At 36.5% G+C, this 26,416-nt stretch overlaps 1 protein-coding gene across 6 annotated transcripts in view; it reads left to right on the top strand.

Moving 5' to 3' along the window:
• The window catches only part of TMCC1 (transmembrane and coiled-coil domain family 1), a 195,218-nt gene that overhangs the window by 77,387 nt on the left and 91,415 nt on the right, over positions 1-26,416 (top strand). The window contains exon 1 of one of the 6 annotated variants that reach the window (XM_037139350.2): positions 6,449-7,190. The exons of the other annotated variants lie outside the window; for them this stretch is intronic. Coding sequence (XP_036995245.2) covers positions 7,152-7,190 — 39 coding nt within the window. The 5' untranslated portion in view covers positions 6,449-7,151. Of the gene's footprint in view, positions 1-6,448; positions 7,191-26,416 lie in introns of those variants that run through there. 6 annotated transcript variants of the gene reach the window in all.

Raw genomic sequence — 26,416 nt, 5'->3', positions numbered from 1 at the left:
ATTTTATTTATTTATTTTTAGGGAGAGAGTATAGTAGAGAGAGGGACAGGGAGAGAATATCATCAGTTTTGTTCCACTTATTTATGCATTTATTGGTTGCTTCTTATATGTGCCCTGACCAGGGCAGAATCAAACCCACAAACTTGGCATATGAGGATGAAACTGTAATCCAGGTGTCCCCAGCTCCCAGGCTGTGGCCTGTTAGGAACCAGGCCATACAGTAGGAGGTGAGCAGCGGGTGAGCAAGCAAAGCTTTGCTTGCATTACCACCTGAGCTCTGCCTCCTGTCTCCCCTCAACCCTGCACCCTGCCTACCTCTGCCCACCCCTGGCCCATGGAAGAATTGTCTCCATGAAACTGGTCCCTGGTGCCAAAACATTTGGGGACCACTGCCAACTGAGCTAGGGCCAGGATATTTTTCCTTTAACTCATGTATTCCTTGATTTATTGCAGCAGTGTTTGTAGTTTTCAGTGTACAAGTATTTTTCTTGGTTAGGTTTATTCCTAAATATTGTATTGTTTTTGATGCGATTTTAAACAGAATTGTTTTCTTAAATTCATTTTTGGATTGTTTATTGTTTTTAATCCATTGAAGTCATCTGGTTGAGGAGTTAAATCCAGTGAACTGCTATTTTTTTAAAATAGATTTCTTTCTTAGAGCAATTTTAAGTTTACAGCAGATTTGAGAGGAAGGTATAGATTTCCCATGTACCACCTGCCCCAACATATGCATAGCCTCCCCCATTGTTAGCATCCCCACCGGGGTTGTAATTTGTTACAATTGATGAATCTATGTTGACACATCATAATCACCCACAGCCCATTTTTTACATTAGTATTGTTCATTCTCTGGGTTTAGACAAGTGTATAATTACATGTATCCATTATTAGAGTATCAGTATTTTCTCTGCTCTAAAAATCTTTGATGCTTTGTCTGTCTATCCTATCTCCAACCCCAAAACCCTGGCAACCACTGATCTTTTTACTGTTTTCATAGTTTTGCCTTTTCTAGAATGACATAGTTGGAATTGTACTGTATTCAACCTTTTAGGATTGGATTCTTTTACTTAGTATCAATAATATGCATTTAAATTTCCTCCATGTGTTTTCATGGCTTGATAGCTCATTTCTTTTTAACGCAGAATATTTTATTGTTCCGATATAGCACATTTTATTTAGCCATGCACTTACCAAAGGATATTTTGGTTGCTTCCAAGTTTTGACAATATATATCTGGGTTCAGGTTTTTATACAGCTCCATTTTGTTAATTATTTCTGAATATCTTGCAGCTTTTTTGTTCCTCCTTTGCTTTCTCACTGCTTTCTGTTGTGTTTTGCTGATTTTTAGGTAGTTCTATGCTTTGATATACTTTTTACTTCCTTTACTGTATATTCTGTAAATAGTTTCTTTGTGGCTACTTTTCCTTCCACACTGGCCTCCCCACCCTGATTCAGTATGAATGGGTGCAACAAATGCCACAACTTTTCCTACTCCTCTCACTGGTATGTGACCTTGGATATATAGTATCTTAGTGGGTGTAGCTTCTTAATGGTTCTCTAGAGTTTTCATAGTGGTATTTAGTCTGTATATTGTTGTTAACTCAGTATTTCTGTGGGGGAAGAAGGGCCTGTATCTGCCTACTCTGCCATTTTGCTGATACCACTCTTTCTAGTATCACTATTTGAAGTACAAATGTTGCCAGATAATGTTTCTCTTCATAAGATATATAGGTAGAAGGGAATCATAGATGTAATATTTTAGACTTGAGTAAGACATTTGGTTTTGTCTTTTGTGAGGTCTTTTGTCTTTTTCTCTGTCTACAGAGAAAAAGAAAATTAAAGCTGCTGTATAGCCCAGTGTTAGAGTTTATGTAATTTTTTATGTTAGAATTAAGAAATAAGGAAATAGGTAATAGGTGACATATCCTATCAGTCAAGAGTTTCCTTTTAAGGTATTCAGCACATTCCACAAATATTTATTAAATGCCTACAATGTGTAAGGTTCTATGCAAATGGTATATAAAAAATAAGACGTAATCCTTCAAGGTGCTCATTTTTAATTTGATGAAAGACAACCTTAATGCTTAAAAAACTAAAACACACACACAGAAAAAACACAGTACAGGATCTAAGAAGCAAATACAGAAGTACAAGAACCATTGCTGTGAGTTAAGTAGAAACAAATGACAGGGAACTGAAGTGGACAGTGCTGCCTTTTAAAGTAATTCAAGTTTGTGCTAGACCTTGAGTGAGTTGTAGGCTCATATCTCACTATTTATCCTGGAGAGAGAAATATCACACATCCTAAAGTAGAACATGTACAGTTAGTATTCTTTATACTAGCAGAAATGTAGAAATAATCTAAATGGTTAACAAGAAAGTGGCTGAATCTCACTGGTATACGACCAGTGAGACAGTCTGTATTGTGGGATACTATGCAGCAGTTAGAGTCCCATATGTGCTGACAAAATGTTCTAAGTGAATCATTGAATTTTTTAAATTTTTTTAAATGATATTGTATTGATTATGCTATTACAGTTATCCCAGTTTTTCCCCTTTATACTCCTCCATCCAGCACCCCTACTCCCTCAGGCACTTCCCCCAACATTGTTCACATCCATGAGTCATGCATGTAAGTTCTTTGGCTACTCCTGCTCCATGGATATTCTGTAACTACTGTATTTTGCTGTGTATAATATGCTACCATGTGTAATGTGTACCCATGCTTTTGGTCCAGACTTTTAGGGAAAGAATCTTTCATTTTAATTTTTTAATTCACTTATTTACCTATTTACTTATATTTAGAAATAAAACTGATGATCATATTCCAGGGTGTTATATTGCACATGGATATAGTTATTGCTTTCTAGAGTTATACTTCTAATACATAAGCATAAATAAAAGAATTAAATATATTTATATAAATACAGAATTAGTACTACCAATGTATAAATGGCACATACTTCTCAAAATTTCTCAAAAATTCAGGCAAAAGTGTACATTATATGTGGCAAAATATTGTATCTATTAGTACTGCTTAATCCCCTCATCTCTTCACCCTTCCCCCACACCCCACTCTCATCTGGCAACCATCAAAACCCTCTCTGTATCCATGATTGTCTCTATTCTTCTTGTTTGCTTAGTTTCTTTTTTAGATTCAAATGTCGATAGATATGTATTTTTGCCATTTTATTGTTCACAGTTTTGATCATCTTGTTTTTCTTAAGTCCCTTTAACATTCCATATAATAATGGTTTGGTGATGATGAACTCCTTTAACTCTTCCATCTTATCTGGGAAGCAACTTTTCTGCCCTTCCATTCTAAATGAAAGCTTTGCTGGCTAGAGCAGTCTTGGCTGTAGGTCCCCACATTTTATGACAATGAATATTTCTTGCCAATCTCTTCTAGCCTGCAGTAGTGCTAGGCCTCAGGCCACTTATTAAGAGATAACCGGGGCTGGGGTTCAAGGAGGCTGACTGTTGTTTGAGAGAATTTAGGAATTTGGTGAAGCATGAGCCAAAACCAGCCATTCATATGGGAAAGTCTCTGTTAACAGTTTACAGTTTAAAGGTTCAGGTTTTTAAAGTAAAATAATTATTCAATTTACAGAAATACTTACTACATGAGTATTTTAAGTAGTGTTCTCTTTTTAAGACATTTTAAGTTGTTAAATAGGAGGTGCATAATATAATGGAAAAAGCAATGCAGTGAAATCTTTTGGGGGTATTTGGGGTTCTTTTCCTCTGTAAAAATGTAGTTCATAGTACATGATATACAATAACACAAAATTTTAACTTCAGGTTATCTTTAAAATATATTTATAGAGAATTTTAAGAATGAAGCTAGAACAAAGGGATTTTTCCAGCAAAATTGAGATGATTATGTAAATTTCATAAATATTCATCCAAGGTACTTCTGTTCTTTTAGTGATAAAACAGAAAACAGTATAGCCCTAGTTCTGTGAAATAGACAAACATATATATGTTTATACATGTGCAAGAAACCATACAGTAAAGGTAAAGTATTAATGTTCTCTCTTGTGTGGGGTTATATATAATGGCTAAAACAAAGAGAATAAAGTAATATTTTCTCTTTTTTTCTACACAATGAAGAAAAACTAAAACACAGTTAAAAGACCATAAATATCATTTGCAGCTTTGGGAGTAGATTATTATTTTATATACAAGTAAAGAGAATATACTAGGGTTGTGGCCAACATGTTAAAGAAAGGCTTTTGTTTTGTTTGTTCATTCGTTTCCCAGTTTTACTAAGAACTATTGCCTATGGTAGAAAGCAGAAAACAACTTAATGATTGATGTTTTTGTCTTCTTTAGTCATGATCAGATCAAGGTTCTTAATATGGTATCTGGATGAGCTTTAGGGGAATCCATGGGTCATTTGGAATTGCATCTGAAAGACTGTATGTCTGTTCATGAGTTTCATGTGTCACTTCAGTGACTGAGTCCGTAGCTTTCAACAAATTCATATTTGTGTCATGCACTATTTTAGAGCATTCAAAAAAGGACTAAAGAATCCCACAGACAGTTTTTATTTGCCTCCACATGGAGTATAAGAGTATGGTGTGGATTTTCAGTCACAGACTACTGAAAATGACATTGTTTACTTAGGTCCTGAAGTAGTAAGAGAATGATTTCAGAGTTGTTGATTTTTCTCTGGGTTATACATTTCTATCTTTCCTGCTATTGTTTTGAAACTTCTGACCTTGATCTACTGTTTTCCTCCAAAAAGCTACCACACTCCCTCAAAATAGGGAAGAAAGGATTTTTTTCAGTGTTTTATCATATGATTTTTAACAGGTTTTCTATTTTGTGAACAGTTTTATCTTTGTTTTAATACACAAAAAATACGTATGTTTCTTTTACAATGTAGGCATCATCCTTTTAATCCATAAATCTTTTTTTTTAAGATTTTATTTATTCATCTTTAGAGGGTAAGGGAAAGAGAGAAATATCAATGTATGGTTGCCTCTCGTGCGACCCATGCTGGGAACTGGCCTGCAACCCAGGCATGTGCTCTGACTGGGAATCAAACCGTGATCCTTTGGTTCACAGGCCCGAGCTCAATCCACTGAGCTACACCAGCAAGGGCTTAATCCATAAATCTTTTTATGTCTAAATGGAATTGAGGATTTATAGCATACCTAGTTTATGATTAATATGTAATGTATATTGGGTCTGTAGACTTTTGACATTTTTTTCCTAATTCCTTTTATCTTCCTCTTTCCTTTTGGGAGATGGATACAAATAGAAAGAATCTTGAAGCAATGATAAAGGATTCTAGTTGCTTATATCAGAAATGTCTCATGTTTATATTTAAAGACAGTATGTCTTTTTGTAAGGAATTTCATTATTTCCACAACAGCATTCCATTAATTATTCCTGCATTCTCAGGAGAAGTTTTCTGAGCACTTGGTTTCATTCTTTGTGGGAGAAGAATGGAAGTGTACTGGTACTCTTTAGCATTTAATAAACAAACAAACCAAAAAACTGCCACAGAACTGAGGTTCTCTGCCAGTCTAATTTTCACTTAGGATAAATTTTAATCAGTTTAAATATTAGGTTACATCTAATATTCTGAACCTAGAAGTTAAGAGTCTTCACTTTCAGTTATATATTTTTTTATCTAAAAGTTTTTTTAGCTTTGGAATTTCGTTAAAATGTTTAGTCATGCTTACTCTTTTTTCATTTAAAGTTTTTGGAATAAAAATTTATGTACACATTTTGGTTAAAGTAATTATTTTGGAGCCTTGGCATGCTATTTGTTTGAACTTGGTATTTTGTATCTTCCTAAAGCAGTGTGAAATACATGTGTGTCATTTTTTAGGTGAATTTTTAAAAGTGTGTATCATGTTTGGTGATAATTGGAAACCAGTAATATGTGATATGAGCATAGTTGAAACTAACTATTGCATAAAGGTCTACTTTTTTCCAAATTCATTTTTCACTTCTCTTGCCTGGAAAAAAAAAAGTATCACTGTGTAGTTTACTCATAATAACATTAAGGTTTTAGAGAGAAGATCCTTGCTTTACATATCTGAACATTGGGATATTAATACATATTTCACAGGGTTGTTTGAGAAATCAATGGGATAACATGTGAAATGCATGAAGAGTGCAAAGTTACATTAAAATGAAGCTTTATCCTTTCATTGGTTGTCTGGAAGTAGAATCAAATAGGAAAAGGCTGGCAAATGGCAGCAAAATATGTTTTATCTTTAGAAGCCCTCACAATTGCCATTTTTCATACTTCTTTGCCTGCATCAATTTACTCTGAGCTGTTCCTTTTGTGCAGATTTTTTAAAAAAATTACATTGTTCTAATGAGAGAGGGCAGCTTTAATATGTTGAACTTCCTAATGAAGTTGAAGTCACCCTTGTAGTATGCCTGTCTGCACCTGACATTCCTTCCTCGGGCAGGACCCCTCCCTGTGAATAAGAGGAAAGGCTTGGCCAATTACCATAGACAAAGCCGGACAGCTGCCGAGCCCAGCTGGGAGGAGTTTTGGGAGGAGTTTCCTTCTCTGAGCCAAGCTGGTGCTGTCGTGGGGCAAGGGGGGTGGGCTGTTGCCAAGTCTTTCAGTTCACACTGCCTCACCCAGTGGATTACCTGAGTTGGAAGTGGGAGAAGGGGTATTGCTCTGTGCATGGGATCCTTCTCCACTGAGAGGACCTGAGGGTGGAATTGTTGCAGTTGCCAGTTTTCTACTAGAGCCCTTGCACCACTCCTCCTCCCACACAGACGAGAACATCAGGTCGGTCGTCCCAGGAGTCGCAGGTGGCACCGCAGTGGCATCCTGAGATAATGATTTGGTGGGAAGGGAAGGGGTGGTCCTTCTGTGTGGACCCCTTACGGCTGACTCACAGGAAGTGCTAGCAGAGCTTGGCAATGGGCGAAGCTGCTCCAGGATTCCACCCCTCCCTGCCTCGGCCGGCCCGCCCTCTCTGACAGAGGCTTTGCAGTATCTCCCCATAGAACAATGAAGTGGTTACAAGTCTGCTAAGACTCCCAAGGAAATTCTTTGGACTACTATGACATCAAAATGTTTTGCCACCGACTTTTCCAAGAAGCTGTTTTTTAAAAAAACTCGTCCCTTCGTGGATTGCTTTGTCTGAAGATTGCTCAGGGTGACCATGGTCCAGCGCTTTAGCCTCAGGAGGCAGCTATCCAAGGTGGGTAGCTTTGTGTGTTTGTTTAAGGGGAAACTCTCACTAGCTTCGGCATGGCTTCCTTCTTCTCTATAACTATTCTGTCAAGCCTGCCTTCCTTCAGCGTTAAGGAGGGGCTGGGGAAGGAAGCGCTGCCTTTTGTTCTTTCCTCTGACAGACACAAAGGTTTAGGCTGGCTGCACTGGCAACCCCAGATTGTGTGCCCCTAATACTAAAGCTGTCATCTTTGAATATGGAGGAAGTTGTGGTTTGCTTCTCAGGTACAATTTCTAGAGGGTGTGTGTGAAAGGCTGAATAGTGGGTAAAAAGTGCATATTTAATTAGCAGTTAATCTAGCAGCTTGTCGACCAAGATGAGAAAACCTTATTGGTCTGTGAAATCAGTGTTTTCATACAAAATTTAGTGTTAAACCGGGGAGAAGTACTATAAAATAGTTCAATGTGCAAGACCCACATGAAATGTTAAAACGAGTGGTTAAGAAACTTGCATACTTAATGAAGGAGTGTGTGAAAAGCAATAACCATAGGCTCACAAATAAATTTTTAGAGTTCTGCTTGAAAAACAGGTTTTCTGGGCGCAGCTTTGGAGGGGGTGAGTTTTTTTTTAATCTAAGAAAATTAAACATAAATTTTAAAAAATAAACCAAGGGTTAAAAGTCAGGGCTGCTGACTTTTATGAATCAGCCCTGGCAGTGCCCAGCCTTTTCTTGATTCAATCACTGAGCTTTCTTTTTAGCAAGTGCAGAAACTAGTTTAGGAAGAGGTGTACTGAGAATTGAGCTTTATTTCAAAAACAATTTTATTTTTTAAAAGCTCTATTTTTAAAATGTAGCAGTTGGTGGCTAAATTGTGTCACAGTTCACTCCCTGCAGACAGAAGCTTAAACAAATAAGTAAATCAGTAGGCATTCTTCACTTGCTTGGTTGTTAGTCAGAATTGTTAAATCCTGAAATGTGTTATTATCTTAAGGAAAACCTTTAGTTACTCACAGGTGACCCTCAGCATAGAATGTGTGAATTCAGCCAAAAAAGAACAAAGCTCTGGCCTCCATCCTCATGTCAGATTGCATCTCTTTTCTTGGATCTCCAAGCCTGAGAGGAATTCCTTAGGCATACTAAAAAAAATATTCCCTTCTTTTTTCTCCCCTTACCAGGTGGGGAGGAAAGGAGGTAGGAAGACCCCAGATTTCTCCTAAACAGTAGAAACAATGATTTTTGTTTCTCCTTCAACATCCTTTAATTCATGTATTTTCATATATGTAGTACATTAAAAATATATATATAAAATGCAGAAGATGTGTAGATTGTCAGAGCAGTGACATCTCTGCACAAGCGTGTGTGAATAGTTGGGAGCCAGGCGATGGTTTTCTAATGAGAAAATCACTGCATTCTAGGTATTTTACTACCACAGTTTCTCTCCCAATTACTTTTTGAACTTTACTCCTTCACTCTATACTCTGTGTATTACTGTGATTTATAGAAAAGATACTTTTGGAGCAGTTAGGAGCACATCTTCTCTGTAACATGAAGAAATAAAAGATACATTATATAAAAACACTCAGAGACAGGTAACCTCTTTTGGTATTTTTCTGTAACATCCCTCCCCTCCATTTTAACATGTTTTTGGGGTCCTATACTGGAGGACCAGATCTAAGGAAATTTGTTTTCTGTCAAGTGTTCTTAGCATAGTATACAAGTATGTTTAGTAATGAATTGAAAAAAAATTCTTAATTGTTTAGGTCTGTATGTCACTGAAATATGAGGGAAACGGAAGTCATGTCAGGAAGTTTTTTAATTGCAGTGAATGCACCACGCCTCTCTTCTGTCTTTTCAGCTAAATCCATATGTTACCTGAAAACAGGACATGTAGTATCCCAGCATGTGGTATTTCTGACACACATTGACCACTCATAGGAGATTGTTTTTTGTATAGTTGAACACTGGCAATTTCATATGATTCCAACTTTAGTAGCATGTATTTTTGCCGATAAATAATCTTCCCACAAGTATAGAGTAGGTTTAAGATGATCTCATATTTCAAAAGCAATGGCCTATTTAAACAAAAAGAAGTACTTATGTGGTCATCTTTAAGTTCTGTTGGAAATTTCTGAAAGAAAATATTTATAAATGTTTTAGTGTTTTTAAACCTAGTATCTCATTTAGATACTCCTTATGTTAAATTTGACAGTCATATTTTGCTACACTGGATATTTTCCCTAGAATAGTCAAATGATTCTTCTAGGCCAGTGATTTTCAACTGGTGTGCTGCGAGAATTTGTAAAACGTGGTACCTGACTGCTTTGTCAGGGGCAGTGACCTCTTTTTTCTTAGATTGTCAAATAGAAAAATGACAACAGCCAACACAACAGTATCTGTCCGGTGTAAATGAATCAAAGTGATACGTATTTTTCTTGTCAGATAAGCAAAAAGTATATTTTCTGGTGTGCCACAGAGTTTTAGTATTTAGTTTATGTGTGCCATGAGATGAAAAAGGTTGAAAATTGTTGTTCTAAGATAATGGATTTTCACATCTGAAATAAATAAAAAGGAAGTAAATTAAGGGATAAATAAAAATTTTCATTTTTAAACAGAGATGCTTAGTTATTCTCTTTGGTTAGATCCCAGTTACCTGACTCCCAGAACTGACTCTTTACCTTGTCATTTGAAATTATTTTCTTCCTGTACAGTCTTCTCACATGTGACATCAAAGATACTCACTAAGGAAAGCCTTTTCTTTCTGCCCTAAGTTGTCTGCATAAGCCAGCCTAGAATAGTCTGCAACCTGACATTGTGGACATTTTATTTAATTCTCCTAATGATCCTTCAAGTTAGATGGTATCACCTTCATTTTGTCATTAAAGAAACAGGTTCAGAAGAGTTTTTTGCCCAAGATCAGCAGGAGGTAGAGAGTCAGGTTCAAGCTTAGGTCTGACTCCAAACCCGTGGTTTCCCCACACCAGTTGCCTCCATAAACTTTGGTATATTAATCATTCTACTGTCATGGGCTCTGAAATTGCTTCATATGTTTCTTCTGGAGGGTGGGCCCCCCATAGTACAGGCTTCCCCCCGTTAGAAGTGTTCAGGGACCCATCTGTATCACTGTACCAGCTGATGTTGTGAGAGGCTGCATTGGGCTTCAGTGACTTTTTTTAAAAGACTCTTTTAGTGTGTTTGCACATTTCGTGATGGGTGATTTATGAGTGCACCTGTCCACACCATGCTGAGTTGTTCAACAGTTTTTGACCAAAAAACGACATGACCCCTGTGCCCTGCCTTCCTGACCTCGCGCCAAGCCATCCTTTCTGTTTCCGGAATGAAAATAGTCCTCGAAGGGAAACATTTTGCTGATGTAGAAGAGGTGAAACAAAAAACAGCAGAAGCACTAACGGGCATCTAAATCTACAAGTTCAAAAACTGTTTTGAGCAGCCCTGGCTGGTGTGGCTCAGTGGACTGAGTGCCAGCCTGCAGACCAAAGGGTTCAATTCCCAGTCAAGGCACTTGCCTGGGTTGTGGGCCAGGTCCCCAGTACGGGATGTTTAAGAGTCAGCTGCACACTGATGTTTCTCCCCCTCTTTCTCCTTTTCTCCCCTATATCAAGAGATAGGCAATTTTAAGGTGACTGAAGTTTAAACATGTAAGAATAAATACAATTTTTCATAAATTCTGGTTTTGGGGGGTCCCCTCATTTAATAGTGTCCTGTTATTTGGTAGCAGCTTGGTATCAGTTTAAGAAACTTACAATTTAGAGAAATGTTTATCATAATTTGAATTCTTAATAAAAACTGCTGTTTTTCCAAAAGTAGTTTTCTTTGAATTTCTACCTGATTTCTTTTGGTTTCATGGCCTGTGATAATATACATGACTAGCTTAAGCGTTCTGTGAATGTACAGGGTGGGGCAAACATAGGTTCATATGGAAAATAATATAACAGTAAATAAACTTTTGTGTACTCACAACTGTAAATCTACTTTTGCCCCACCCTGTTATCTTACTAGTAAAAAGAATAGGTATCTCTATTTTCATTTTAAGTAAATTATTAATAATTAGGGTTTTGTTAAAGTATTTTGGTGGCTAAAATGATAAATTTATGTATATTTTACCACAATTTTTAAAAAGTATTTTGAATCTTTTTAACAATAAGTACTATATAGCTACAGAAAAGTAGTATTTTATGTAATTAACTCAAATACATAGATAGGCAAGGGAGTCAGTACCAAATGGATAGTTTAAATAATAAAAATATATACACCATCTCTTTTTTATTGCTGTTTTTATTTAATTGGTTTTCTTGAAGTTATTTCAGACATCAACTAGCTTCATACTTGGAAATATTTTTTATATTTATATTTTGCTAGCAGTTAAACATTACATCTTCTTATTAATCATTATCCCACTTTTAGGAGGCTTAAATTAGGGAGTAGTGTCATCAGCATTACAGGATCATTCAGATCTACTCCATAACCAACAAGGGGAGACCGATGCCTTCCCTCGGTCACGTGAAATGAGACCCTGAGTAAGATCAGTTATTATATTGTAGATGTGGTAGGAATGGGAAGGAATAGAGAATGGCATTCCTATTCACATACATTGGCAATAATAGGTTAAAATAGAGAAACCAATTTAGAAATATGTGTACTACAACTGAAATTTTTTTTTGATATTGATACCAGTGTGAATTTTAAAAATATGAAAAAGTTACTGACTATAGATCTAAGAATGGAATATATCTTCTTCTGAGAGAAGATAAATTTACTTAGAATTGTGGGGTTTTTTTGTTGTTTTTTAAGTACACAACTATTATTTGGTGTTGTTTGAGTATTGTTTTTTGGAGATGACTGAAACAGATGATTCTTTGAAGTTGGAATACTATTACCATGGGCTCTTAGTTTTTGAAGATCTATGAGCTTATGTACTTGAAAATGCTTTGAAAATTATAAGGCACTATATTAATTTCAGAATTTAAGGTGATAATATTTTCACTACTAGGTCATTCTGTAATATTTTTGAAAAGAGGTGATTGTTTTTAAAACTGTACTGTGAATCACACTTAGGCAACAACGTCTGCCCCCAGGAGGGAGAAGTGGGAGACTCGGTTTGGAGGTGGGAGTGAGACTCACTTTTTATTGAAACTTCACAATGTAGAAGTGAATTTTAAGCTCAGTCTTCCTCAGCGAAAACCATCACCAAAAATTTACTTAAAGATTAATGATTGGAAGGTGATTTTTCTGGGCTTGGTACTTTCTCCCAACCATCCATGTTGTTCACAGGTTGAAGATAATCTTTGTGTATAACACATTAGTTTGTGGTGTAGAATTACTAACTCTTTAAAAATTCTTTAAATGAACCTCTTTGGAGCAAGTTAACACTACTATTCTGAGAGCACGTTTTGGGACCAGTGTGTAAAGGCAGGAGAAACACATTTCACTTGTTATATCTATATGTAGACGCTGCATGTAATACTAATATGAAATATTCTGATTTGTTCTTAATCATTTTGGCTTACATAAGAAAATGAAAAGTATTTGCCCTTTTGGACACCCTGGGTTAGTTGCAACTTAACTTCTACTATGTACATGGACCTGTGACAGAATCCTGCAAAACATGTTGAATAAGAATAAAATAATACAAATAGAACTTGCCTGTGGTAACACAGGAAGTCTCAATTAAATCTTAATCTGTTCCATCAAATACTTTACAAGAAGCACATCACTTTGTCTTTACTAGAAGTTTCATGTTTGAAAAGAATCCCTATTAAAGTCAGCAGTATCTAAAATCCATGTTAAAGCCAGCGGCATCTAAAATCCAAAGATAGTACAAATAATAAACATTTCATAGCTTTCCTTTTCATTTAATAAAATTTACCTCAAAGGTGTTTGTCACTAAAATAGAGTAAACTATGGCTGGATATGTATTAGGACAAAGCGATTTGACCTCTCTGGAGCTCTCATTGCATTTGAAGTGTTATCTAGGATCCCTCCAAAATGCTGTGTATGGGACAGGTTGTAGTTCTAAGAAAAATGACTTTAGATAGCAAACACCAGAGAAAACATCCAGTTTTATACCCAGGAGGGATCTGATTTTATACAGTTGTTCTTCGCAAAAGTGAATAAATTCATGACTTCAATGGAGTTTAGCTTCTAGCCAGTTCTGATAATTCAAATTTGAGAATAGCAAGCGAACTTAGTGAGTTAGTTGTACACTTACATATTAATGTCCAGGTGCTGAGAGGATACACATTTCTTCTACATCTTTCTTTTCAGGAGAACATTTGAAATTCTTCTATGAAAATAGACATTCCTGCTGATGGAAATTGACCTTATATACAACATGAAATTTTTCTTCATGTGATGTTACATTGGAAGCCGTGTCCCTTTTCTTAGACAAAAACCACTCCTCATACTCTTCAGGAATAGTTAGTAATAACTGGGAAGATAAGAAATGTGGAAACTAAAATAAACTTTTTATTTTTATGAAATTAATGATAAGTAATACACATTTTGAAGAGGGAATTAATTCCTCCTTTGAGCCTGAGATGGGTTTGAAAAGCCCTATCCATAGAAGAAGTGAGATTTTAGCTGGACCTAAAGGATTTAGATCAGTGCTTTTCAACTTTTCCTTTCCCTGACACCCCCAATATGCCCCAAGAATGTGACTTAGGATCAAGGTAGTGGTAATTTGGGAGTTGACTTAAAAAAATACCTCACAGTCTGATGTATACTCCTGGAGGAACCTCATTCCTTCTCAAATCATTGACTCGGATGGAGGACATGAGGAAAGTATTCCAGCAAGGGGGGCAAGATCACCAGATATGTTTTTGTTGAGCGGGAGAGGCGTGTCACACTTAGTATCACATTTAAGGAGTTATTTAGGGAGTTCTGATGTGAATATCCTTTCAAAATCTAATCTAAGGGTTAGTTTATATTTTCTTTGGGGAAATTCAGCAAGGTAATGGGAATTGCCAAACTATGTGCCTTATCTTCTGTGGAGTGAACAGTGGGATAAATCTAGGAAACACTCTTCTAGATAGTATTTATGGGATGTTTAATAGTACTTGTTAGTATATGGAAATTTAACTGCAGAGCCTTAACATACTTGTCTAACATTCATTTTCTGTCTCCTAATATTTTGAAGATATTAAAATGATACAAACAATAAGTATAATGGCTCTGTTCTCTTTTTTGGTGCAGCGTGTGTGTATATGTTGAGACTTAGGAAACTAGTCACAAAGTTTAGTCTCAATTAATAAATTCTCTTCTGATATAATTGGAAGTCTTACCTAATCTATTCAGTATCTGTTCAGTGGTGAATGATTAAGTTTTGAGTCTTATGAAGTGATGTTACTGATCACTGTTTTTAAATAACACCCAATCATTGGGACTTCAAGACCTTTTAGAGCATATAATATAAAGTGTATGTATGAGGTCTGTCCAGAAAAAGTCCAGAGAACAGTTTGCTGACATCATGTAACCTGGCAGCCAAGGAGAGAGGACTGGAATGTGCATGCAAGAATAATGACTTCACTGGACTAGTTAGTGGGGCAGTAGACGCCCATTGATTGAACATATTTACTATGTGGCTGTCACATTTAAAATGACTGAGCAAGTAGAACAACGAATCTGTATCCAATTTTGTATTAAGCCTGAACATTCCTCCATGGAAACTATTTGGGTGATGCTGAAGGCCACAGCTATGGGCAGCTGGTGATTGACAACTTCATCTTGACAAAGCGCCCATTCATGCATCACATCTTGTGCAAGTTTTTTGGCGAAACATCAAATAACCCAGGTGCCTCAGCCCTGCTACAGCCCACATTTGGCATCCTGTGACTTCTGGCTTTTCCCAAAACTAAAATCACCTTTGAAAGGGAAGAGATTTCATACAGTCGACAAGATTCAGGAAAATACAACAGGGCAGCTGATGGCAACTGGGAGAACTACATGAGGTCCCAAGATGCCTACTTTGAAAGGGACTGAGGTATCATTATCCTGTGTACAGTGTTTCTTGTATCTTGTATCTTCTTCAGTAAATGTCTCTTTTTCATATTGCATGGCTGGATGGATACCTTCTGGACAGACCTCGTATATTCTAACTTATAGAGAAATGGAAACATAGTAAATGGAGATAGTAGGTTGTGTGTAAAGATACGTATCTACTTTATTTCTTACTACTCTTTTCCTTTATCATAGCATTCAAATTGGACCTCTTCCTTGCTGATTTTAAAGTGCACCACAGTTCTGCCTTAGGTCTGTAATGCTTGTTCTTCCTCTGCCTTTTTCTCCCAAATACCTGCATGGGTTGCTCTCATACACTTGAGGTCTCAGCTTAGAGGTCATTTTTCAGCAAGGCTTTGGCTGCTTTTTTACATTAAAATAAAACCACTTCCTAAACACACACTTTCCCCCAGCATCCATTAGCTCCTCTCTCAGTTTTTCTTTTTTCTCCTCCAGTGTATTTATCATCATCTCATATACTATATATTTTTTATACCCTGTTTCTCCCCAGCTAAACCTTATGAAAAGGAACATTTATCTATTTTGTTAACTTCTATGTCCAGGAACATAGAATAGTGTCTGGTACCTGGTAAGTGTTAATTAAATACTTGTTTCATGGATGAATAAGTGGATCAACAAATCAATGTTTTTCTCTGTCTCCTCCCCCTTCCTCTCTCTAAAATCAGGCTTTTTAAGGATTTTATTTGTTTATTTTTATAGAGAGGGGAAGGAAGGAAGGAGAGGAACATCAATGTGTGGTTGCCTCTTGAGTGCCCCCTGCTGGGGACCTGGCCTGCAACCCAGGCATGTGCCCTAACTGGGAATTGAACCAGCGACCTTTTGGTTTGCAGGCCAGCACTTAATCCACTGAGCCACATCAGCCAGGGCTAAAATCAGTTTTTTTAAAAAGTGGGTAATATCCTTGTGTACTTTCTTCCATCTGTTCCCATACTACCTACTGCCACCATCCTCACCTCTGGCTACTTTTAACTAACCCAGCTTCTGTCCTGTTACAGAGTAATCTCATGTCTGATAAACCTTGTTATTCAGTAGACGCCAAATAAATATTTATTTAAATCCCTGCTAATATTTTTTCCCAGATAGCAGATAAGTCTAACAATCAGAAATGGCAATAAATTGGCAACCTCACTCTTGTTCTTGAATTGTAGGTATCCACATTTCTAAATTAATCTTGTTGATGTGATGAAAAGAGCAAGAGCCTAGAATAGAAACCCAGAGTTTTTCTATTCTGTATAATTTTAGGCAAAACCTTCTCTGTATTTTCAGTTCCTGAATCTTAAAATGACAATGATATTTACACTTACTATCTCAAAGGAACAAGTAAATAATAGATGCGAATATGTTTGGAATGGTATTTAAAACTCTTAAATGCAAGTTAACTTAATATTCCAGACTACATTTCTCAACTATCAAGTACTTTTAAATAGTCGAAGCCACCAAGTGGCTTTCGGTCCTTTTCTTCTGTTTAGATGCATGTTGGAAAGTAGAGTTCCACTCCACGGCCCAATTATACAAAGCTCTATGCCAAGGAGTAAAAACTTACCACATTTAATGAGGGCTATACCTTGTGGGAAAATTATCACAAAATAAATTCTACAGCTGTAGTGACTTGGAATGTTTTCTGTATTCTGACTGAATTTTTCTAGACTGGGATTTAGGAAATTCTCTATTGATTTTGTCATTTAGACTCCTGCATAAACATCACTGCTTGGAAACATTTTAGTGAAATTTCCTTTCTGTGATTCAGTGAGAAAATACGTTTAGATATTTAGATAATAGAAGGACTATCAGGGATCTAACATCTTTCAGAATCTTGCTAAACTGAGAAAAGAACTCATACTTCATTCATCTGAAGAGAATACTCAATATTTGAGTTGTTACTGTATTTGACAAACCTAACCCAGCTATCATGTTAACAGCAAAAACATGTTTGTGTCTGACTTGGTGAAGTTTAAAATATATATAGTGGTTTTAAGAGCCACCTTGCCTATTTTTTAAGTTAAGAGAAAGGGCAAAAGGCTGCTATAAAATAGCTTATCTTAAGGGACAGTCTAAGTTGTATTCTTCATTCTGATTTCAAAATCAGCTGACTGTTTAAACAACTTTTCATCTTTTATCATTAAAGTTGTCAAGGATAGTGCTTTAGCTGATAAATGTAAGCTCTTTCTACCAAAGCTTCCAACTATTTCCTGTGTCTCTCCTGAAATAAAACAAAAAAGGAAGGAACATACCATAGTTCATATAATAAACAAATGGTATTCAACAACCACCTGAGGAGTCGTAGAAAAGATAATGGCACATGCCCAAGAGATGCCCCTCTCCAACCTTTTCCAATTCCTGCTACTCCAGTAAAAGTGTTCCTCATAAGAGTCAAGAAGGACTAAGCAGTGAGACAAGACTGCTATGTCTCTGAGTACTATCCTAATTCTACAGCTTTGAAGACTTGAAAACACAGACCAACACTTTAGTAGTGTTGCTAATTTCACCTTTGTCACTCCTCTTTATATGCTTTGCCAAGGTCTCCACTGTTTTCTGTATTGCTAAATCTAATGATCAGTTCTTAGTTCTCAACTTCATTTTCAGCAGCATTTGGCATGTTGGTTGGTCTATCCTCAGTGAAACACTGAGTTTCTGATATCTTCTTCCCTTCCTTGTCTTGGTTTTTACCTTCTCAGTTAATGGCACCTCCACCCTTCAGGCCCCAAATCTTTCAGTCACCTTTGAGGCCTCTCTCACTCCCAGTGTATCTGCAGGTTCTGTTGGCCCACTTTTAAATATATCTAAAATTTGCCTGTCTCTGGCCTCACTACCATCCTCTTTCAACTGTATTTTTCCATTAACCTCCTAACTAGACTTTCAGCATCCACTTTTAACCCCAGTAGAATTATCCTTATCACAAGAAACAAGCCAGATGATGTCATTCTTATGGTCACAACAATCCAGTAGTTTTTTTTTTTTCACTCACTTTTCAATGGCCTTTCAGGCCCTACACAATCTGTCCATGAACTGTTCTGACCTCATTCTCTTATCCTCGTTGCTCATTCTGCTCCAGCCATACTGGCCCCCTTGCTGTTCCTAGAACATAGCAAGCATATTCCTTCTTCCCTCAGAACCTTTGCCCTCTGCCTGGAACTCCCTTCCTCCAGGTAACTACCTATATCACTCATTTGCTCATTGCTTTGAAGTCTTTGCTTAAATGTCATCTTCTCAGTTATGTTCAATGAGACTTTCCCTGAGCACTCTAAAATATAAAATTACAGTATCCCCTTGCTTTCTTTTGTTATCTCCAGGATTTATTACCTTCTAATATACTATAACTTTAATATATCATAGTTTACTAATTTATTTTGTCTGTTCACTCTTCATACCCCAGACCAGGAGTATAAACTCTTGGACAGTTTTTGTCTGTTTTGTTTATTAATGTATCCCCAGAACCTAGAATATAGTGGGTGCTTAGTTCCTATTTACTGAACACATGAATGAATCATTTATTTGAAAAAATGAAAGGGGAAGAAAGCCATCCTGAATTAAGAATATAATATTCCATGGAGCATTGTATTTCATTATCAAATAGGAATCTTAGCGTTGAACTGTTTTGAAGTGCTTTCATCACTCCCCTTGTATGTAGCAACAACAAAACCCTAATCTTTTGCCTAGTCTTTATTTTTAGCTCATTTTTAAAATAAATAATAAATCCCTGGAGATTTCGTCTTACCAACAAGAAAAATCAAAGTAGTTCACATCTCGTATTCCATTTGATTCTATGTAATAGATAAAAATAAGTGTTATTTTTTCAGTTTGTATAAGATTTCAGTATTTCCTATAACTGTGATTTTTAGTTAAATTTAATAAGACATTAACATAGAACTATCTCCTGTTTTGGTAGCAAATACAAAATTTCTTAAGAAACTTAAATTTTAGTCGGGAAGTCAAGCACAAAAAAAGACAAAACTAAGTTCTAAGTAATTGAAATGAAATCTAGGCTGTATGCTACTGTGCTCTGAGAACGTAAAGGTAAGCTAGGAGAGCCTGAAGGAGGTGGGCCTCTATGGGCAAATGGGTGGAGAGCTAGTGAGAGGAGAGGAAACAGAGGATCAGTCCGAAATTGTCTGTTTTCTTTGCAGCAGTGTTCCTAGAACTTGGAAGGGTCACACACATAGTCTGTTTATTTACCAAATGGATGGATGCGATACTGAGAGCATAGTGTCCTACATGATCATGAAAACAGCTAGGCCAACAGAGTATGAGTATGTGCTGGCAAAAAAAAGAAAAATGTACAAAGATGTTTGCTGAAGTGAAGCCTGGAGTGTTTCAATGCCAGGATAAAGATTTCAGGCCAATTTGGTTAAGTGTCTGCAGTCCAGCCCCCTACCCAGTGGGACTTTATGCAAGGATGAGACTATATCTGCATCTGTGCTAGTATAATTCTAGTGTAATAGTCACTAGCCATGTGTGGCTGTTGAGCACTTGAACTGTAGCTAGTATGACTGAGAAACTGATTTTTTAATTTTATTTAATTTTCATTTGAATAGATAGCCACCTGTAGTTAGTGGCTACCATATTGAACAGTGCAAGATAATATTGAATGGTTTGGAGACTGAGCAGGCTAGGATTGAGAGAACAAATATAGACTTAGAGTAAGCCAGCCATTAATGATGAAAGGAAGAACAACCATTATTTAGAAGGAGGGATCAATAGAATTTAATAAAAATCAGATGAAAGGTTTGTATTTTAAGCCAAGACTGTGGGTAATAAGGAAAAGAATTGTTAAGAAAGTGGGGTATTTGGAACAAGCTGAAGGGTGGTTTGTTGGTTTGGATGTAAGTTGAAGTTTGAGTATGTCTTTGGTGAAGACAGAATGGCTAAGTAGAGGGATTTTTTTGTATTTGGAAATCGGGAATTTGAGGTTAGGAAATAGAGAATGGTGGTGATATTAGTCCTTGAAGTCATGGCTAGAAGAGTTTTGAGCAAGTAATAAAGGAATGAAGGTGGGGATTAGTGTCAACTGCCAAAGATAAATTAAAGATGAAGACGGATTGAATTTACAGCTATAGATTTAGACAGGATTGTTTTCTAATCCTTGCATTTTACAAATAAGGAAAGTGTTGCTCAGTCCTGTAAAATTAAATGCTTAAATATACACAACTTGTTAATGTCAGATTGAAGGCTGACCCCTTCAATTTATTGCTTTTCCATTATGTTGACAAAACAATAAAAATCTTACTGAGAAATATAAGTTTAATAGAGTAGGGTGGAAGCTAGATAACAGAGTGATAAGAAAGTGATATATGCAGTGGAGAAGTGGAAATAGTAAGTGTGGGCAGTTTCCTTTGAGAAGCCTGGCAATGAAAAAAGAGGATGAAATGAGGTACACTTGGAAGAGGCAGTAAAATCAAACTAAAGTTTTCTTGGTTCAGAAATATCATCAAATAAATTGTTCTGGCATGACAGGCAGGGATGAAAGTGACAAAATGTTATTATCTTCCTCTTACTGCTGCCTAGAAAGATGAAGTTAATTGACTCAAGAGTTCAGGATATATCATCGGTAGAGCCAAAAATAGCCCTTTAGATCTACTGAAACTATTTAATGACCAAACCTTTTGATTGTGTGTATGCAGGAAAACTCATGCCTTATTGCACATTTTTCTGTTTTGGTTTAAGATATAGATTGTTCATGCGATTGGCATTTTACTGGAAAATTTATGACTTTATAATATTTCCTGTTATTCTTTAGGCTGCTTGATCTGCTAAGATATAAAAGAAATTCAGAGAGGCATGTCTTTAGCAGGAAGACTTTAAGTAGGTTCTCTTTATATTTTTTAATTACCTACCCACCACTCTTTGAGGACATTTATCATGATATTAAAGCACTATCTGTTTTGTAAATTAAATGTGCCACAAATGTGTCAGTTACATCTCAATAAAGCTTAGGGGGAGAGGGAGAAGTTCCCATTCCTCCATACCCTAAAAAGCTACCAGAAATGATACTTTTTTCACATCTTTAAAATATAATGTGATATTAGAAAGGTAATTTTTCAGGAAATGGTAAATACAGGTGATGAGAATGCATTGTGGAGAAAGAAAAAAAATAAGATTATTAAGGACCCAGGAGATTGTTCTATATTATGGTTGTTATTAGAAAAAAATGATCTTAAGAGACTTCCTTGGCTTTAGCTCTGTGTGGAAAATTAAATGTTAAAATATAAGAGATCTTTTAATTTTGCAATGATGCCTTAGCAATAAGATTAGACAGCAGAGTTTAAAGCTGGAAATTACATCTTGGTGTTTAATTTCTGCTATCAACTAACTCATCTCTTAGAGCACATGACCCCACTCTTAGTTGATTTGCTGTTACATAGTCTCTATGTTATGGTAGATAATGTTGTGCTTCTGCTATAAGTCATTGGATTCCAGATGAACTGCCAAATCAAGATACAGTTGTTTAATGCAAAATTTTCAAGAAAAAAACACCCATAAATTGTAAAACAAAACACTGTTAGGATGGATTTAAGCTGTTTTAATAATGGTTTTTAAAAGGATCAAATGACCTTGAGAAAGTAGTGTACTTCTGAAAATTATGCTGTTCTACATGAAGATCAGATATTATGAAATTCAACCTATATTGAAAAAAGAAAATGAAAAATTATCTTTGACCTTGTTTCATCAAAGAGTAAACAACGGCACAAGCACAACTGCGTAGTGATAAAATCATGATTAGGATATGTTTCTTGCTTTTCAGATTCATGTTCTTTGGTCTTAATATTAAATGAAAATGTTGTGTTCAAATTTTGAATTGGTTAGTTTGTGTTCCAGACCTCAGTCTCTTCATATACTCTACTAAATAGACTATTTACCTAAGAATATTGAGAAACTTAAGTGCTATAGTTTGTTTTTAGAATAGTTAGGTTTAGAAGAATGTGTCTCGTTTACTTTTTGCTTGCTAAGCAGGGCCCTTAGCCCTGCTGCCCACATGTCTAACAAAAGAATTAGCTAGTCTGTTAAAGAAGAGGAGAAGAGAAACAAGGAAAAATTTCCTTTGGCCAGAAGATAAAACTGGAGCCTTGATGGTTAGGATTTAAGCAGCAACTAAATAGAGGGAGATCAATGGAAAGTAGTGTGTACTGGTAGGAAGGAGGCATTTGGTTGGGGTTTGGATTGCAAGGCATGCAAAACAAAGGTTCCTGTTGGTTCATGGTATTTCAGCCTCATGTTCCCAGTTGGAATTAAGTGAGAAATATTTTGGTATTCTTCTCTTGTTTAGTGTTTCTGAGGAATGTATGTTCTTCCAGCTCCCTCTGCTTTTGTTTTTTATTTAAAAATAGCTAAACCTCTTTGACTCTCATGGAGATAACCAAAGAGTATAATCTGACAGAATAAAAGCACAAAAAATGAGATGTAACTGGCCTGTGATACTGTACTAGTTTTAGAAAAGTCAGGAAGCCTTGTTCTGGAATAGATACGCCAGCGAGCTTGTTTTGAGGGGGAAGCAGGTTATGAGGTCTCTCTCTGAGTCATATTTGGGGAGGTGGGGAACTAAATGAATAGCTGTGCATTGAAGTGAGTCTGTTGACCTATTTTAAGTCAGTTAAATGCTTCTGTGCATGTGCTGAAGCCAAACTGGCACTTGTGGAAAAACCTTGATATGGTACCTTTCAGTAGTTTCCCCTTAAAGAAACCCCCTTTTGCTTGTTTTAGTATTCTCAGAAGACATATGCATTGTTTTTAATCAGTTCTCCTGGGAAGATTACTATAAATTGCTTTATAACATTCTGTTATTTTTTATGCATTTTTCCATCAGGAAAAGATCAGTTTATAGTAGTAGTTATGATTTATTGGGTGCCTGTTGTGTTACAGATATTGTACTCAGCACTTGACGAACAAGATCTCATTTCATTCTCAGCTAGTTAAGATTCAGATTGAGACTCACTCATAGCACATTTAGAGAAAATTGTATTAGTCTTTGAACATTCATTAGTGTTTGATCTGTTTTCTTGTTCAATTTTATGTCCCATCTCCTAACATAGTTCCCTGGCACTGGTAGGTACTTAATAGATGTTTGTTGGACATATATCTGATTTTTTTGACTGCATACTTCTTCTTAATGCTGAGCTGCCTTTCTAATAAATCATGTTCTTCTACAGCATCCAGCACTTTGGGATTTTCTGCTTTTCTTCATTTTTCTCTGGCCCTTCCTTTTTGGGTGCCCCTCATCTTCTTTTCATCCTTTAGATGTTGATATTCCTCCAGATGTTGATATTCCTCTCAACACTGGTGTAAGCCCTCTTTTATTCTCTTAGTACTTCCCGTGAGTAATATCTGTTTCCTTGGCATCATTTGCCATTCACCTGTGGAAGATGCCCAAATCAATATCTCCAGCTGAGATTTTCCTTGAGCTGAGCTTCAATTCTATTCATTTTATATTCATTTACTTACATGTTAATTTATTCAGTAAACATTTATTGAAGATCGACTCTGTATCTTCTATGCAAAGTATAGCAGTGAAAAAGATAAACAAGGTTTCAGTTTTCATGGAGTTTATATTGTAGGAAATAAACAAGATTACAGGTTTTGGTAAGTGCTATGAACACAGTAAATCAAGGTAATGTGATAAAAGTGGTTAGAAAAGGACTCTCTGGGATGATGCTTGAGATGAGATCTTAAGGCAAAGAACAAGACTATGTTTTAAGTGAAGGAGGGGATGGGGAATAAAGGGAAGACTAGTTCCCTAATCCAAAAGTTCTAAAAGCACAGAACTTGCCCAGTGCAGGTAAGATGGTTGAGAAAGACGAATAAGGGTGCATGTTTTGGAGAAAGTTTTTGACTGTGCTAAGGAATTTCATTTAATTCTAAAACTCAGTAGGAAGCCCTACTGAATTAACATGATCCGATTTACATTTTTTAAAAGCTCATTCTGGTTACAGTATGGAACTAGGCAAAAGAAGTAGATACATGGATTTTGTGGAGGGACATTATGGTGTTTTGCAGTAGGGTGGTTAACAGTGAAGAGAGGGACAGATTGTGCTGTATTTTGAAGGTGAACTGGACAGGATTTGGTGATGGACTAATGTGAGAAATGAGGAAAGATCCAGTTGCCCACTTCCAAAACGCATCACAGTTGCCCAGTATTTAACACGGTCAAAACTGAACTCATCTTCCCTTCTCTTTTCCTAAACCTAGTTTTTCCCCAGTGTTTTCTTCTGTCCCTTCCCCACCCAAGGACATTTTTTCATTGCTTTTAGAGGAAATGAGGGAGAAACATCAAACTGGTTGCCTTCCATACACACCTGGACTGGAAATCAAACCCACGCAATGCTTCAGCTAGAGGACAGTGCTCCAATTAACTGAACCACAGCGGCCAGGGCGTCCTCACTGTTTGTCGTTTGATGTTTACCCAGTTGCTTAAGACAGAAGCCTAGACATTATTCTTCAATTTCTTGTGTTGTTCTTCATATCCCCCCAACCAATAAAAGTCATTAATTCTATTTCCTAAATATCTCTCAAATAGCAAACATCTGAATACGCCCGTTTCCAGCAGCACTGTCACACCTAGATTTCTGCAGCAGTCTTCCAACTGGTCTCCTTGCCTCCTGTAGCATTCCCCCTATGTAATCCATTCTGGGGGCTGCAAACTGACTTAGTTAAGGGTTTTCTCTCCTGAAAATTCTTCATTGGCTCCAGCAGGATAAAGTTAAAACCCCCTTAACATGATCTGTAGAGATTCTTTATGGCTTGGACTCTGCTTACCTCTTCAGCCTTATCTCTCACCCTTCCTACCATTCCTGTCCATCACCCACACTAAATGACTATTCGTTCCTCAGTGAGTCATGCTCTTGCTGCCCACTCGTCACTACCCATCCCCAGCAAACATGCAAACACACAAAAACTCCTGAATGTCCTTGGGTTTCAGTTTAGATGTCATTTCTCCAGAAGGACCTTCTGACCCACTAGCTCTAAGTTATTGCCCCGTTTTTGTGTTCTCTTAGCACCCTGAACTGCCTCCCACAAGGGCACTATCTCAATATTCTGAATTGTCATTGTTTTCCACTAGACTGTAAGCTTCACACTATCTTCCATTATACTTTTATTTTCTATGTTATTAGTATACACTTGCATATTAAGGCGATCTGTGGTAAGAAAGGTGGTATATTAATAGAATATTCATAGCATTTTTAGACGTGATAATTTATTCAGTGACTGGCATTTTTATGGAAAGAATATTCAGTATGTATAGTTCATAAATAAACAGATTCCACTGGCTAAATAATATACTGATCACTGCCCCAAATAATGTGTTATTTTTTGAAGTGTCACTCTCAGACTTTTTGACATGACCCCAGGAGTTCTTACATAATCACAAAAACCAAGAAAGTTTTCTTCCCCAAACCTAGAGCCTGGTGTGTTCTTTCAAGGAGCCCTGGTTCCTTTTAATGAGCAATAGTATTTAGAAACAATTTAGAGTACTGTGTAAGCTCTTTGCTTTTGAGACAGCTGAGACAATTTAATATTTCTTTGTAGTTCTAATACAACAAAGTGTAATAAACATATGTCTTAAAGTCACCTGAAATAATTCTCTTTTCTGTATTGTTGATAATACCAACTTGATATTATTGGGTTTATTTGTTTCATTTTACTTTTTATAGAGTTTTTTCCATTCTGATTTAATTTGATATTATAATTACGTAAAACATTTATGTGGTTCTAAAGTCAAATCTGCAAAACAAGGTACTTTCAGAGAAGTCTAGCTTCTTTCCTAGTCACTTCCACCCAGTTCTTTCTTCCGTCCCCTCCACTAGTAATTTGGGGATGAGAGATGGGGTGGAGCTCTTGCTTTCCTTTTTTTTAAACATAAATAAATGTGTAAAAAAAAAAAAAAGCCCCGGCTGGTGTAGCCCAGTGGATTGAGCATGGTATGGGAACCAAAGGGTCACCATCACCAGTTCAATTCCTGGTCAGGGCACATGCCTGCATTACAGGCCAGTTCCCCAATAGGGGGCATGTGAGAGGCAACCACACACTGATGTTTTTTTGTTTGTTTTTTTTAATGTGTAACTATATTCTTATTCCCTCCCCTCCCCTTTCTTTCCCACTCCATCTCCCTTACTCCCCCTCCCCTTCTGTCTCTCATGCATACACATTCCTCAGAAAAAAAGTCAGTATACTATTCTAGTACATTTTTAAAATTGATATTCTGGAAATCTCACTATACAGAGATAACCCT

The sequence above is a fragment of the Artibeus jamaicensis genome, unplaced genomic scaffold (genome assembly GCF_021234435.1).
Source record: "Artibeus jamaicensis isolate MK-2021 breed Jamaican fruit bat unplaced genomic scaffold, CSHL_Jam_final contig_519, whole genome shotgun sequence".
Classification (NCBI taxonomy): Eukaryota; Metazoa; Chordata; class Mammalia; order Chiroptera; family Phyllostomidae; genus Artibeus; species Artibeus jamaicensis.
Note: the sequence above shows the minus strand (reverse complement) of the source record. Positions and strands in the feature narration are given on the sequence as shown.